This window comes from Dama dama, chromosome 20 (genome assembly GCF_033118175.1).
Source record: "Dama dama isolate Ldn47 chromosome 20, ASM3311817v1, whole genome shotgun sequence".
Classification (NCBI taxonomy): domain Eukaryota; kingdom Metazoa; phylum Chordata; class Mammalia; order Artiodactyla; family Cervidae; genus Dama; species Dama dama.
In genome coordinates this window covers 36,292,985-36,308,639 of record NC_083700.1, presented here as the reverse complement: position 1 = coordinate 36,308,639, position 15,655 = coordinate 36,292,985, and the positions used below count along the sequence as shown (strand labels likewise).

General features: G+C 38.3%; 1 protein-coding gene across 2 annotated transcripts in view; it reads right to left on the bottom strand.

Annotated features, from left to right (window-relative positions):
* VAV3 (vav guanine nucleotide exchange factor 3) overlaps positions 1–15,655 on the bottom strand; it is a 414,579-nt gene that overhangs the window by 69,101 nt on the left and 329,823 nt on the right. For both annotated transcript variants that reach the window (XM_061121261.1, XM_061121262.1), the window contains exon 20: positions 12,761–12,897. In XM_061121261.1, the coding sequence (XP_060977244.1) occupies positions 12,761–12,897 (137 nt within the window). The remainder of the gene's footprint in view (positions 1–12,760; positions 12,898–15,655) is intronic.

Below are 15,655 nucleotides of genomic sequence, written 5' to 3'. Positions count from 1 at the left end.
TAGAACTTTCAAGGAAAGAAAAAGAGAAAAAAAACAACAACAAAAAAGAAAAGGCTGTGAAAATGAATCCCTTCAATGCAAAGACTGAACAGAGAACATTTTTATAGCTCAATGGCAGCTCATTGTTTGAAAGAAGTTATAATGAAAATGCCGATAGCCCACTCACTTCAATAGCACTAGAAATTACTGTTGTTATAGTAATAATACAGACTAGACTAATGGCTATTCAAACAAAACGTCCCTGATAGACAGTGGAGGATAATCTGTATTCTCTGGACACAGAGTATGTAGGAAACATGGCAGTCTACAGTAAAATCCAACTTTCTACACTAACGAGTGCAGTAACTCACTTGAAAAAAAGAAAGATGAAAAGACAGTTTAGAAAGTGTAATTTCTTGAAGATTTCCAAATAAGCCAAAACCCTTAGCTAGTGAAAAAAAAAAAAAAAAAAGACATATTGGGAATTCAAATGCAAAGCCAATGTAATATCCCAATAGAGATTATAGATTAATATCCCCAGGTTTAACTCTAGACATACTTATAACAAAATGATTTAGTTCACAGAAACTTAAAACTGGAAACCAGCTACCTTACCTTATCCTCAGTTTTGATCATTATACAGATCACTAAGGACACAGGGTTAGAAACCAGGCGTCTGTTAAACCGAACAGGAGGAAAGAGTTTTTTTCATAAATTTAAAAAATACGTTACTCTAGATTCATGCCACTGAGTAAGTATACAGTTCAGGCCAGTGTCCTACAGCCCCTCTCACATGGATAGCCTATAAAACAAAAGCTGATTTTATCATGACAGTCTTAAGGCATTGCAAGATCTGAAGTGCCTTCTGAATCAGAAAAAAATATATAAAGTTAGAATGAAGGTTATGGCAAGTATATTTTCATAGTACACAAACTCTTTGAAACTACACCCTTCATTTGGTAACTGTCAGAGTCAAAACACTTGAGTTCATTTTAACACCATATTTTATAGTTAGTCTTAGGTAAGTTAGCTTACTATAAATGACCCAGTAGTTCACTGGGGATAATACCCTAACTACTGCAGAATCTTACCAATTAGGTCATCTGGTCAGTGGTTCATATTAAATTTATCTGGGATTCTGTACAATGTATTCATGCCTGGGCTCAACCCAGACTATTACTGATGATTGTGTATTAGCTCAATACACACTTGCTGAACTGAACTAAATGGGCTAATTGTTTTCTTCTGTTCTAGACATTAGGCTTTCTCATTACTATCTTATGTCCTCCCCTCAACAGATATACACACACAGTTTGTCATCCAGTGGTTCTCATTTCTCCTGAGAATTTCCAAAGCCATTACACCATCATACTAGAAACCCTTAATGTTTCCAGGCTGCTGAAAGGAAATGACAATAATGCCTTTCTTATCATCTACAGAGAACAACAGAAGGTAATACAACTTAATAAAAAAACTCTGGGGCTTCCAGTTTGTCCCTCCATCCTAACAATAAAGAAGCTGGATGGGCTGAAGAATAAACAACTCTTCTTGAATCCTTAAGAGAGGGGAGGACAAAGGACATGCCTTGGTCCCCAACACTAGAAAGACAGACAAGCAAATGCAAGAAGTCACCACTTATAGGAGAGACTCAGCAGCAGAAACTACTCCAAGATCCAGTGCCAGGGCAGAAAAACCTGCACTGTAGATGATAAATTCAGGCTTCCCAGGTGGTTCAGTGGTAGAGAATCCACTTCCCTACACAAGAGATGCAGGCTTGATCCCTGGGTCGGAAAGATAACCTGAAGTAGGCAATGGCAACCCACTCCAGTATTCTTACCTGGGAAATTCCATTGACAGAGGAGCCTGGTGGGCTGCAGTTCAAGGAGACACAAAAAGAGTTGGACACAACTGAGCGACTGAGCACATTTGACAGATTGCTGGTGGCTCACTGTTGACAACCCTAAGAGTTAAAAAAAAAACTCAAGGAGCCCAGTCACTGGGGTAACCCCATCATACTTTAAAACTTTAGGAAGCTCAACCAGATTCCCACAGAATTATGGGGGAAAAAATCCTCTTGGCTTCATGCAGAGGGAGGGCAAGACGCATTCCCCTCTTAACAATGCCTACCCTCAGAGGAAACTAGTCAACCAGCATACAACCTGCTAGGGTATTATCAGAGCCTAGCTGACCTGGGGAAGAAAAATACTCAACTCTCGTCCTCTATAGTCATTCTGTTCCACCTTAGCAGGGATAAAGAAACCCTATGAATGTGTATGCGTGCATATACACACACATTTGTGAGGTTTATCATCCAGAGCAAAAGTTCACTAAAAAATGAGATCTAATCATAGGACTAAAGAATATTTCCCCTCCCTCCTCACCTCACAACTGCACTGAAGGCCTATTTACAGCAGGTCCCTTCACCTGGTGCATTACCCTTGGCTGCCCAAGAAAAAAACTGCAAGACCTGCCACAAGGCTATTGAACCTCACAGTGTCTTAGTTCACTCATTTATAAAATGGGGAAAATAATAGTATTTTACAGAATTTTTGTTCACACTCTATGTGTTAATATATGTAAAGTATGCTTAGAACTCTAACTTTAACATTTAAAAAAAGGTATAATGAACATTAGTCATTAATGCTATTGTTATCATTATTATCGCAACAAAAGGGAATTCTGTCCAGATCAGCTGGAAACAGAGCTAGGAGAACAAAGGTAGATGGGACCTGAAAGCCTTCACAAAGAAGGCTCCTCGTGAGCTGAAGCAGTGGCAGGAAGGGATGCCCTGTAGGGACAGAGGGCACACAACACGTGGGCCACCATGAAAGATGAGATCAGAGAAGCAGGCCGGTACTGAACATGTATCCTCAGGTTCACAAGCACTTCCGTTCCAGCTAAGACATGTGGATCAGTATGGTCGAAGGAAGACACAGGAAGACTTTCACAAGAGATTATGTAATTAACTGCATTTGAACTTTGCTGTGGTGGGAAGGGAACAGGAAGACAAATTCTGGAGGTGACAAGACTGGTTAGACTGTGATCTCAGATGTCAGGCGACAGCTGATCGGAGAGTAGAGAGTGACAGAGATGGAGAGAGGAAGAAATGCACTGCGAGCTAGTCAGGGGGTAAAATGAGGAGTATCTGATGACTAAACACGTATGGAGTGGGGCAGGAGAAAGGAGGGAACAGAGAATATACCAGGATGCCAGACTTCATTGTAGGATGGTGGATGGGCTGGGTGGTTATGTCATCAGTCAACAAGGATATAGAACACTTGAACAACACTACCAATGACTTGGACCTAATTGGCATTTGTTGAACAGCCCACCCCAAAAAGTAGAATACACTTTCTTTTCAGTTTTACACAGAACATCTCTTAAGATAGACCACTTTCTGGGCCATAAAATAATTCTTAATAAATTAAAAATTGTTTAAGTCATGCAAACTATTTCCTCTTGCTGTTTAGTTGCTAAGTTGTGTCTGACTCTTTTGTGACTCCATGGACTGTAGTCCACCAGGCTCCTCTGTCCATGGGATTATCCTAGGCAAGAATACTAAAGTGGGTTGCCATTTCCTTCTCCAGGGGATCCTCCTGACCTAGTAATTGAACCCATGTCTCCTGCATTGGCAGGCAGACTCTTTACTACTGAGCCACCAGGGAGGCCCCATTTTCTCTTATGATACAGAGTTAAATTAGAAATTAAAAACAAATGTACCTGGGAAATCCCAAATACCTGGAAACTAAATAATGCACCTCTAAATAACCCATAAAAAGAAAGTGAAGGTGAAATCAGAATATATTCTGAACTAATTCAAAATAAAAATACCAAATAAACATACCAAACTTTGGGGGCGGGCAGCAAAAGTAGTATTTAGAAAATTAAAGTGCTAAATGTCTATATTAGGAAAAGTTATCAAATCAATGAGCAAATATTCTATCTTAGGAAACTAGAAAATTAAAAGCAAATTAAATTCAAAATCCTAAGAAGAAAAGATGTAATAGACTAGTTCCAGGTATGTTTGCTGTAAGCATTTTTGTTGTAAACATTTTTGCCACATAACTAACTGGTCATAACGCAACTCTGCGACAAAGATAATATAATTGGTTGACAGTTTTTGGTTTGACTGTTTCGTTTCAACTGGTTGAGATGTGTTAAGCTTTTCTAACACATCAGCAACTGTTAATGATGACCCTGTCCAGCTGACAGATGATGCCGATTTGCCCCAAGAGTTGTTTCCTATTTTGAAACACACTACATTAGAGAAGAAAGAGGCTGAGGATCTCAAAGGTAAAGAGTTGAAACCACGTTTCCCCTTAGAAATTTGGAATGTCTGCCAACAGACATGTGACAATATACCAAGAACCAGCAAAAGTTCAGAAGCTTTCACAATACAATATAAACCTCAGGTATAACAAACATGCATCCTATTGTTTGGAAACTGATCTCTTTCCTAATGAAGGAAGAAATTTTTGCGAAAAAATAAAAAGTGTGATGCCAAACAAGGGGACAAATCATATATATACACACACACATATACATATACATGAATATAATGAACAAAAGAATGCAAGCAAGTGCTCAGGGACAGCTCACACATAAAATCAGTTATTTGCATTGTACTGTCATGAGCCTACTACACACACTTTACTTTTCATTATTTCATGTTTTATGGCAAGAGTGCCTTATGGCCAATTAGTTATGAGGCAAAAATAATTGTGGCAAAGATGCTTAAGGCAAAAATACTAGACACAAACCAGACCAGAGCTGAAATCAATGAAACGGGAAACAGAACAATAACAGAGAGAACCAGTGGAGCTAATTGCTGGTTCTATGGAAAGATCAACAGAATTCATAATAGTTACAGGATTACCTCATTATTGTACTTCACTTTACTGTGCTTTGCAGATACTGTGTTTTTTTTTTTTACATATAGAAGGTTTGTAAATGGCAAAGGGTTGACATGGCAACCCTATGTCAAACAATTCAGTCAGCACCATTTTTCCAACAGCATTTGCTCATTTCATGCATCTGTGTCACATTTTGATAATTCTCTCAATATTTCCAATTTTTCCATTATTATTAGATTTGTCTGGTGATCTGTAATCAGTGACCTTTGATGTTACTACTGTGACTTACTGAAGGCTCAGATGATACCATTTTTTAGCAGTAAAATAATTAAGGTTTGATTAAGATAGGAACATTTTTTTAAACATAATGCTAATTCACACTTAATAGACTATAGTATTATATAAACATAACTTTTATATACACTGGGAAACTAAAAACTTTGTGTGACTTGCTTTATCACAGTGGTCTGGAACCAAACCTGCAGTATCTCCAAGGAATGCCTGTAGTTAGACTGACCAGAAATAAAGAAGTCACAAATTACCAATTGCAAAAATGAGAGAGATGACATCACATGTTCTACACACATATACCAAATACCAAATTCTATACACAAATAGTAAAGCTCCCTCAGAATGAAATGTATAACCTAGACAGACATGTATTTACTAAAGAAGTTGAATTTGTAATTTTAAAAAATCTTGGAGTTGAATTTGTAATTTAAAAAAAAATCTTCCTACAAAGGAAACTCCAGGCCTAGATAGTTTTCCTGGTAAATTCTATAAAACACTTCATGAAGAAATAACAGTAATGATTCTTTCAGAAAATTTAAGACAGTAGTTCTCAATTCATTCTTTGAGTATTAAACTATTGCCAAACCCAGACAAAGACATTACCAAAACATAACAATAAAAAGGACAATATATCATTACTAACTGGGGTTTATCTCAGGAAAGCAAGTTTAACATCTGAAAACCAATGTAATTCACCATATTAACAAAAAAGAAGAAGTATAAAATCATTTCTGTTGATGCAGGAAGGGCATTTGACAAAATCTAACATCCAACTTACATAGGACAACTATACAAAAAAGGTCTTAATGACTTGAATAACCCTGATGGTATGGTCACTCACTTAGAGCCAGACATCCTGGAATGTGAAGACATCTGGGCCTTAGGAAGCATTACTACAAACAAAGCTAGTGGATGTGACAGAATTCCCAACTGACCTATTAAAATTTTTTTCCATTTAGTGCAACACTAACAGCATCATCTCATGCTAATAGATGATGCTGTTAAAGTGTTGCACTACATATGTCAGCAAATTTGGAAAACTCAGCAGTGGCCACGGGACTGGAAAAGGTCAGTTTTCATCCCAATCTCAAAGAAGGGCAATGCCTAACAATGTTCAAATTACCATACAATTTCACTCATTTCACATGCTAGCGAGGTTATGCTCAAAATCATTCAAAGTAGGATTCAGCAGTACGTGAGTCACAAACTTCCAGATGTACAAGCTGGATTTTGAAGAGGTAGACAAACCAGAGAACAGATTGCCAACATTCACTGGATCATGGAGAAAGCAAAGGAATTCCAGAAAAATATCTATTTTTCCTTCATTGACTATGCAAAAGCCTTTGACTGTGTGGACCACAACAAACTGTGCAAAATTCTTAGAGAGATTGGAATACCAGACCATGTTATCTGTCTCCTGAGAAACTTGTATGTGGGTGAAGAGCCAACAGTTAGAACCAGACATGGAACAACAGACTGGTTCAAAATTGGGAAAGGAGTATGTCAAGGCTATATATTATCACCCTACTTATTTAACTTATATGCAGAGTACATCGTGTGAAATGCCACCTGGTTGAATCAAGCTGGAATTAAGATTGCCAGGAGAAATGTCATCAGCTTCAGGTATGCAGATGATATCAGTCTAAAGGCAGAAAGGGAAGAAGAACTAAAGAGCCTCTTGATGAGGGTGAAAGAGAAGAGAAAGTGAAAAAGCTGGCTTAAAATTCAACAATCAAAAAATGAAGATCATAGCATCTAGCTCCAGCACTTCATGGCAAATAGAAGAGGAATAAGTGGAAGCAGTGACATTTTATTTTCTTGGGCTCCAAAATCACTGCAGACGGTCTGCAGCAATGAAATTAAATGACAACTGCTCCTTGGAAGAAAAGCTCTGACATAATGTATTACAAAGCAGAGATATTACTTTGCCAACAAGGTCCACATAGTCAAAGCTATGATTTTGCCAGTAGTCATGTATGGATGTGAGAGTTGGACCATGAAGAAGGCTGAGGGCCGAAGAATTGGTGTTTTTGAATTGAATTGTGGTGTTGGAGAAGACTCTTGAGAGTCCTGTGGATAGGAGATCAAACCAGTCAATCCTAAAGGAAATCAACTCTTAATATTCACTGGAAGGACTGATGCTGAAGCTCTAATACTTTGGCCATGATGCAGAGAGTCTACTCACTGGAAAAGACCCTGGTGCTGAGAAAGATTGAAGGCAAAAGGTGAAGGATGTGGCAGAGGATGAGATGGTTGGATAGCATCACTGACTGGATAGACATGAATTTGAGGAAACTCCAGGGGAGTACAGAGGAGTCTGGCAGGCTACAATCCATGGGGTCTAAGAGAGTCAGACATGACTTAGTAACTGAACTGCAACGACAAGCAACAACATCAAACATTCATTACTGATAAAAACTCTCAGCAAACCAGGACTAGACGGAAATGTCCTCCACCTGATAAAGCGCATCTACAAAAACTGCAGATAACCCTATACCTAATGGTAAAGGACTTAATGCTTTCTTCCTAAGATAAAAAATAAAGCAAGGATGGGGACTTCACTGGTGGTCCAGTGGCTAAGACTCTGCCTTCCAATGCAAGAGGCACAGGTTCAATCCATTATCAGGAAAGTAAGATCCCACATGCCACACTGTGCAGTAAATAAATAAATAGATAGAGAAATAAAGCAGGGATGCATTTTTCAGGAAGAAGACATAGAAGGTAGCCACATGGCAAAGGAAGAAAAACCTGTTTATTCATTTATACCCTGATTGTCTTTTTTAAAAAATCTGCTGGGATCTATAGAAAAAAAGCTACTAAAACTAATGTGAGTTCAACAAGGTTTTAGGATAAAAGATCAATTTACAAAAATCAATTTATTTCTATGTATTAGCAATAAACAGTAGAAATTCAAATTTTAAAACTACCATTTATAACAGCATCAAAATGACACCTGAAATAATCATAGATAAATATGACACAGAGTGTGCATATCTTCTGCTCTGACAATGACAAAACTGCTGAGAATTTAAAGACCTAAATAAATGGAGAGACATATTATGGACAGTAGTCAGAAAACTCAACATTGTTAAGATGTCAATTCTCCAGTACTGATCTACAAATACAATCCAAATCAAAATACAAGTAAGCTTTTATTGGTGAAATTTTCAAGACATTCTAAAATTCATATGAAATGCGAAGCCACAACATCTTTGGACAATAGAAAACATGTGGAGGACTAACACTAATTTCAAGAGTTACTAGTAATTGCAAAAATTAAAATATCATTATAATGGTATACAGATGAAGAAAGCGACCAGTAGACCAAAGATACCAGAAACAGAGCTACACAGATACGAATGGTTTTCTACAAAATGCAAAGGCAATCCAGTGAAGAAATGATTTTCAACATATGGTGCTGGTGACAAGAGTCCCTGGTCGCATAGTGGATAAGAATCCAGCTGCCAGTGCACGGGACATGGGTTTGATTCCTGGTCCAGGAAGATTATACATGCAGAGTAACTAAGGCTGTGCACCACAGTTTCTGGGTCCACATGCTGCAATTACTGAACCCTGATGCTCTAGGGCCCACGAGCTGCAACAACTGAGCCTTTGTACTGTGGCTACTGAACCCCACTTGGCCTAGAGTCCATACACCCCAATTACTGAGCCCGAATGCTGCAACTACTGAAGTCTGTGCTCTGCAACAAGAGAAGACACCACAGTGAGAAGCCTGTGTGCTGCAATAAAGAGTAGCCCCTGCTCACCAAAACTAGAGAAAGCCTTTGCAAAGCAATGAAGACCTGGCACAGCCAAATAAATACATAAAATCATTTTAAAAGAACAAACAAATGGTGTTGGAACACACTGAATCCATATGCAGAAAAAAAAAAAAACCCTTTAATTACCATATATAAAAATAGCTCAAAATGGATCATAAACCCAAATATAAAACTTAAAACTATAAAGCTTCTAGAAGAAAACACAGGGAAACATCTTTGTAACCCTGGGGAAAAAAAGGATTTCTTAGATATTTACAATGCTCATAGTGTGTGATTCACAAAGGAACAAATTAACAAACTGGGCAACATCAAAAGTAAACACTTCTGCTCTATGAATAACATTATTAAGGTAATAAAAAGGCAAGCCACAGGGTAGGAGAAAATATATGGAAAGAATCTAATTTATCAAGGATTTGTATCCAAAATATATGAGACTCTCAAAATTCAATGATTAAAAGCACACAACTCATTAAAAAATTTGACAAAATATTAGAACATCAGTGAAGTTATATGTATGGTAAATAAGCACAGAAAAAGATGCTTAATATCAGTAGTCAGGGAAATGCAAATCAAAACGATAAGATACCTCTACACATCTGTTACAACAGACAAATCTAGGAAGACTGACCACACACAACACTGGTGAGGATACGCAGCACCTAGAAGTATCTTATACAGTTGGTTGAACTGTAACAGGATAAAGTCAGTTAGAAAAACAGATTGGTAGTCTCTTAAAAAAATTAAACATGTATCTAATTATGATCTCCTTTCACTATTCAGTATCATAGGGCTTGCCTTTGCTCAGATTATAAAGAATCTGCCTGCAGCTCAGGAGAACTGGGTTCAATCCCTGGGTCAGAAAGATCCCCTGGAGAAAGAAATGGCAACCCACTCCAGCATTCTTGCCGAGAAATCCCATGGACAGAGGGGCCTGGTGGGCTACAATCCATGGGGTCACAAAGAGTCAGTGACGACTGAGCGACTAACACTTTGACTTTCAGTATTTACCTAAGAAAAAAGAAAAGTATGTGTTCCTACAGAGACTTATACTTAAATGTTCAAGCACCTTGTTTGTAACAGCCCCAAACAGTAATAACCTGAAAGCCCCTCAACAGGCTAATGGATAAATTGTGCTATACCCATACCTAGAATAATCAACAATAAAAAGAACTTATTTCACTTGGCATTATGTCACTCAAGTTCTTCCATGGTTTTTCATATGGCAGCATTTCCCTCTTTTCAAAGACTGAATAGTATTGCCCTGTGTTATATAACACATTTTAATTTATTCAGTCATCCATTGATGAATATTTAGGTTGCTTCCAAGTCTTGGCTATACTCACATAAGGAACCAAAAATTGTAAAATTCATAGAAGCAGAGAGTAGGATAGGGGTAGCCAAAGCCTGGGGGAATGAGGAAATGCAGAAGTAATCAAAGGATATAAGTTTCAGTTATGGAAGATGGGTAAGTCCTAGAGTTCTACCATACAACACAGAGTTTACAGTTAGTAATACTGTACTATATATTTAAATATTTGCTAAGAAGGTAGACCTTATATTAATGTTGTTAATCACAAAATAAATAAATAAGATAGGATAGGAGGAAACTTTTAGAAGTGATGGGTATGTTTATGGCATAAATTGTGGCAATAGTTTCAAGAATATGTACTTATCTCCAAACTCAAGCTGCATGCATTGAACATGTACAGCTTTTTATTTATCAATCAAACCACAATAAAGTGGTTTTAAAAAATGATAGAATATTGTGGCTTCCCTCATAGTTCGGTTGGTAAAGAATCTGCCTGCAGTACAGGAGACCCTGGTTCGACTGCTGGGTCAGGAAGATCCCCCTGGAGAAGGGATAGGATACCCACCCCAGTATTCTTGGGCTTCCCTTATGGCTCAGCTGGTAAAGAATCTGCCTGCAATGCGGGAGACCTGGGTTTGATTCCTGGGTTGGGAAGATCCCCTGGAGAAGGGAAAGGCTACGCAATCCAATGCTCTGGCTTGGACAATTCCATGTAATGTATAGTCCATAGGGTCGCAAAGAGTCAGAGGGCTGAGTGACTTTCACTTCACTATTGTTAAACAAAGCAACATGGTTTAATCTCAAGATACTTATATTAAGTAAAAGGAGCCATAAAAAAATAATATGTACTATACAATGTCTTATATAAAATTCTGAAAAATGCAAACTCATAGTCTGAAGGCAGAACTGTGGTTGCCTGGTGGAGTTAAGGAAGGGCATGGGGGAGTAGGTTACAAAGGGCATAAGGGAGACTAGGGGTACGGGGGAGAAGTTACAGAGCAGCAAAAACTCTGGGCTGATCTCATCACCTTAATTGTAACAATGCTTTCACTCATATGTACATTTGACAAAACTTACCAAATTCAACTGCACTTTAAATGTGTGCCTTTAATTATATATCTCAAAGTTGCTGTTTTTTTAATGGCATTAGTAATCCAAGTAGGAATAGTTTGTGCAGGAAACTGCATTACAAATAGGACATAAGGAGGCAGAGACTGAGTGCAGACTACTTTCTCAAGAAGCTCATCAGCTTTGGGAACAGGAGAAGGAGAAGATGAGAGGGAGTGGAGAACTGACATAACCAGACAAAAAGTGGAGTTACATGTGTTTTAAGCTGGGAGGAGCCTGAGCATATTTATAAGCTGTAGAAAAGGAGCCAGTGGAGAGAATGAAATTGAAAATGTAGTGGTCAAGAGCCAACTGATGTAACGTGAGGATGGAATATCCAAGAAAAAGATAAGTCTTGAATAAGACCAATCTTATGTATACACAAGCAGGCATGTTTTGTGGTTGCGTTGGGAAATGCAGGAGTGGATAGAAGAGTTAAGAGTCTGAGTCTGTGATTCTCTTCCTTTTGGGGGGAAGAATTAGGTATGAGAAGTTTAGGATACTTAAGAAGGTTGCTGGTAGCTCTAGAAAAGCTACTGGCTATGGAAACTGATATGTGGTTGGAGTTAACTGTTCAACTTAGGGGCATTCTTCTGTAACAAGATGGCAGACAATAAGATGCTTTTGTGCAAACAAAGTAGCTACCATTTACACATGTACATGATGGATTATTATCCAACAATCCTTTTCTGCTCTCTCTTTACCCCTAGAAAACTTCACTCACGTGCTAAGCATTCTGTTGATCCTACTCTTTTCTCCCTCAATTCACCATAGACTTTTTTTTTTTAAGCTCCTTAAGTTTGTTGGGAGGTATTTCTAACATATGCATGAAAATACAGAATAATTTAATGAACAGCAATGTTCTACCATCCAACTCTGTTTGATCATTACACTCTACCATATTTACCTCATGTAACAAAACCCTTGAACCAAAGCAGGCTAACTGGACAAGAGAGATTTCATCACCAGCAAACATTAGCATCCTCGCTCACTTGTCACAATTTACTTATTTTGTAAATAATACCCAGAGCACCTCTGATAATTTCAGGTATTACTGTGGGTAGATACAATTGGCCAGCAATGGCCTCTGGCAAGCTAGTTGGTAGTTCCCCTGAAGTAAAGTGCTAATATGTTAGAACTGTGTGAATTCGATCATACCCAAAGTCCTGGGTTTGGAAAAAAAGCTGTCAACACATGAATTTTTAATACAAATGACAATTCTGATTCAGAGCAATGATACTATTTTCTTTAGTGTTCTAACACTCATGGCCACTTCAGCATTGGTAAATTTGAGGGTGGTTGATAAAAAATATTTTTCCTCATGTCATGTAAAATTTCTGAAGCTGAAAGCATGCAATCAGTTCTAAACACAAGAGCTTTGGTCTCCAAGAAGTAATAAATCATCTGTTAAATCTAAAACACTGTAATGTGAACAGTACCTGCCAAAACAGACTGTGTGCATCTCCTCTCAGAAGTTCAACTGTATCCCCTGCCTGAATGTGTAATGGGGGTCCTTCATGAAGAGCGGGGGGCGGCGTTCCACTGTAGTTCCTAATAGCCTGCATCTTTGGTAAACCTGAAAATAAGCAACACAACTCTTAGGATTATGAAAATAATAAAGTGTGAAATCCAAATGTACTTCTAAAAAAAAAAAAAAACAAAGCCATTAGGAACATTAAAGAGTTTTAATAGCACCAAGCCCAAGGAAACATACGAGGTAACCACAATGGAATGCTTTTCAAGTTTCTCATTATTTGAGATGGTAATAAAATAAGACACATATTTATCCCCTGATTCCTTATACATTTTTCCTCTCCCTCACCATCAATCTCTTTTTAGTTGAAAAAATATTTCTCTTTCAGCGGATGTCTACTTCATAAAAAACACATCACGTACAGTTTAATGGAAAAGAATCAATTTTTTCATCAACTCTGTCCTTTCTGCCTATTACTTTCCTCTTGGGCATCGGCTGATTTCATCACTAAGGAAGCTCACCCTTTCTGTGTATGTATCACATTGCCCAGTATAAGGCTCATATCTTAAGGTTATCTTTGTAATTCAAAACAAAACGGTGATGGATGTGCCACTGCAATACTTAAGACATTTATATGGAGAAATTCTTCAGGCTCAAATTTAGGCTTGCAAAACAGACCCAATAAAGGGAATGTGTCTAAGCCAATAGTATCAACAGTACTTGAAATACTGATCCAGGCCTTTTCTTTCTATTTCTTGGAATGGGCAATGAAGGCCTCAGTTCGGAATTTCATTTTTGTGAACAGCAGCTTCAACTGCACCGAGGCCTGACTGCACTGACACGGCTTCCAAATGCACCACATCCCAGTCACCTTTTCATCTGGAGGTGAAACGGCTCCTGCCAACAAGGCTGATTGCGCAAAACATGGTATCTCTTGCACACTGAAGGACTTAAGCTATTGCTTATTACACTTCAAGACTTTATTCTAATGGTTAAAAACAGTGACACAACAGGCTGAAATTGTTGCACTAAGTAGAAGAGGGTGAATGACCGTCATTCAGTTCTTAGTGTCCAGGTTACCTCGAAAGGACCTCTGTGTCTATATGAAATGCTCCAGCAAAAGCTTGAATAAAGTCCCCAAAATCATGTCTTAATAACCACCCAGCAGGGGATGAGGAGAAAACAAGTGTGGCTATAAACTAAACAGAACTGATAAGTTTTATTCAACACTTTCTTATCAGCCCAGTCGATCAGAAGACAGAAGGGCTGAAAAGCAACGCGCCCTGCACCCCATTTAACGGCTGTAACTGCCGAGACGTGTTTTGAGTTGCCACATCTCCCCTTTGCTTCAGTTCTTGTGCCACAGAACCCCGAAGCGATGACTTTGATCCCACCTCTCTCATGGAGTTTCCCCACCAGATGGTAGAAGGCGGTGGCACCCTTAAACAAACAGCAGACATTGTCTTTTCCAAAATGAGAGAACTCTTCTCGGTCAAGTGTTTAGCAGACTCACTCTTAACATACTACACCTGAGTGTGTGTGTATGTGTGTGTATTAGTCACTCAGTTGTGTTCAACTCTTTGCGACCCCGTGGACTGTAGCCCACGAGGCTCCTCTGTCCATGGGATTCTTGAGTGGGTTGCCATTCCCTCCTCCAGGGGATCTTCCCAACCCAGGGATTAAACCCAGGTTTTCTGTATTGCAGGCAAATTCTTTATCATCTGAGCCACCAGGTAAACCCATATTTCAGTACAGAGAGCTTATTTTACATTTTTTATTAAGATACTGTGGTTAACATAAAATGAGACCTAAACATTCCATGCACACCAAAACAGATTTAGAAGTTTAATAGATGGAAGAGGATGCTAAAATAGAATTTTTCAAATGCAGCATGGTTTGCATGATAATTATTCCATGTTGAGGGGCCAGAGTAAGCCTTGGTTTGCAGTAAGCCTCAGTTTTACTGAGCATTTCCAGGGCAAGAAAGACATTTTGTTCAGTACGCTCCCTTGATAATTTTGTTTTTATGTCAATTTTTAAATAAAGGCTGAAGACAAAAAAGAAAACTTTTTAAACCTGAAAGAGCTGATGTGGCCTTAAATACTGGGATCAGTTGAATGACAGGAAGGGCCCTGGCCTTTACTGCAATTCTCTCTGTAGACCAAGATCCACAGGGACAAAAAGAAGCAGTGCCATGTGACAAATGGTGGGAACAGCAATTCTCTTATTGCCCATGTGCCCAAGTTACTCATTCTCAAGAAGAAATGATTGAAAATGAATAGACTTAAAAAAAATACAGAACACTTCATGAATTTGTGTGTCATAAGAAAAAATTAAGTTTCAGGACATTTCACCAACCCTTTTGTATAGGTTATGGATTAAAATCCAGAATGCCCAGGCTATACAAAAAGGCTGTGGAATAGGTATGGAGCAATGTTGAATTATTTATGCTTTTCAATGGACTAGAATGCTGACAACATATGACCTAGTAAAATCATAATATTTAAAACTGAAAATAGTATATATATTAATATATTTCAGTCAAATAATGAGACCTAAGTACTATTCTAAGATTTACTTTGGACTAAGCAGTTAGAACTGGACATGGAACAACAGACTGGTTCCAAACAGGAAAAGGAGTATGTCAAGGCTGTATATTGTCACCCTGCTTATTTAACTTATATGCCGAGTACATCACGAGAAACACTGGGCTGGAAGAAGCACAAGCTGGAATCAAGATTGCTGGAAGAAATATCAATAACCTCAGATATGCAAATGATACCACCCTTGTGGCAGAAAGTGAAGAGGAACTAAAAAGCCTCTGATGAAAATGAAAGAGGAGAGTGAAAAAGTTGGCTTA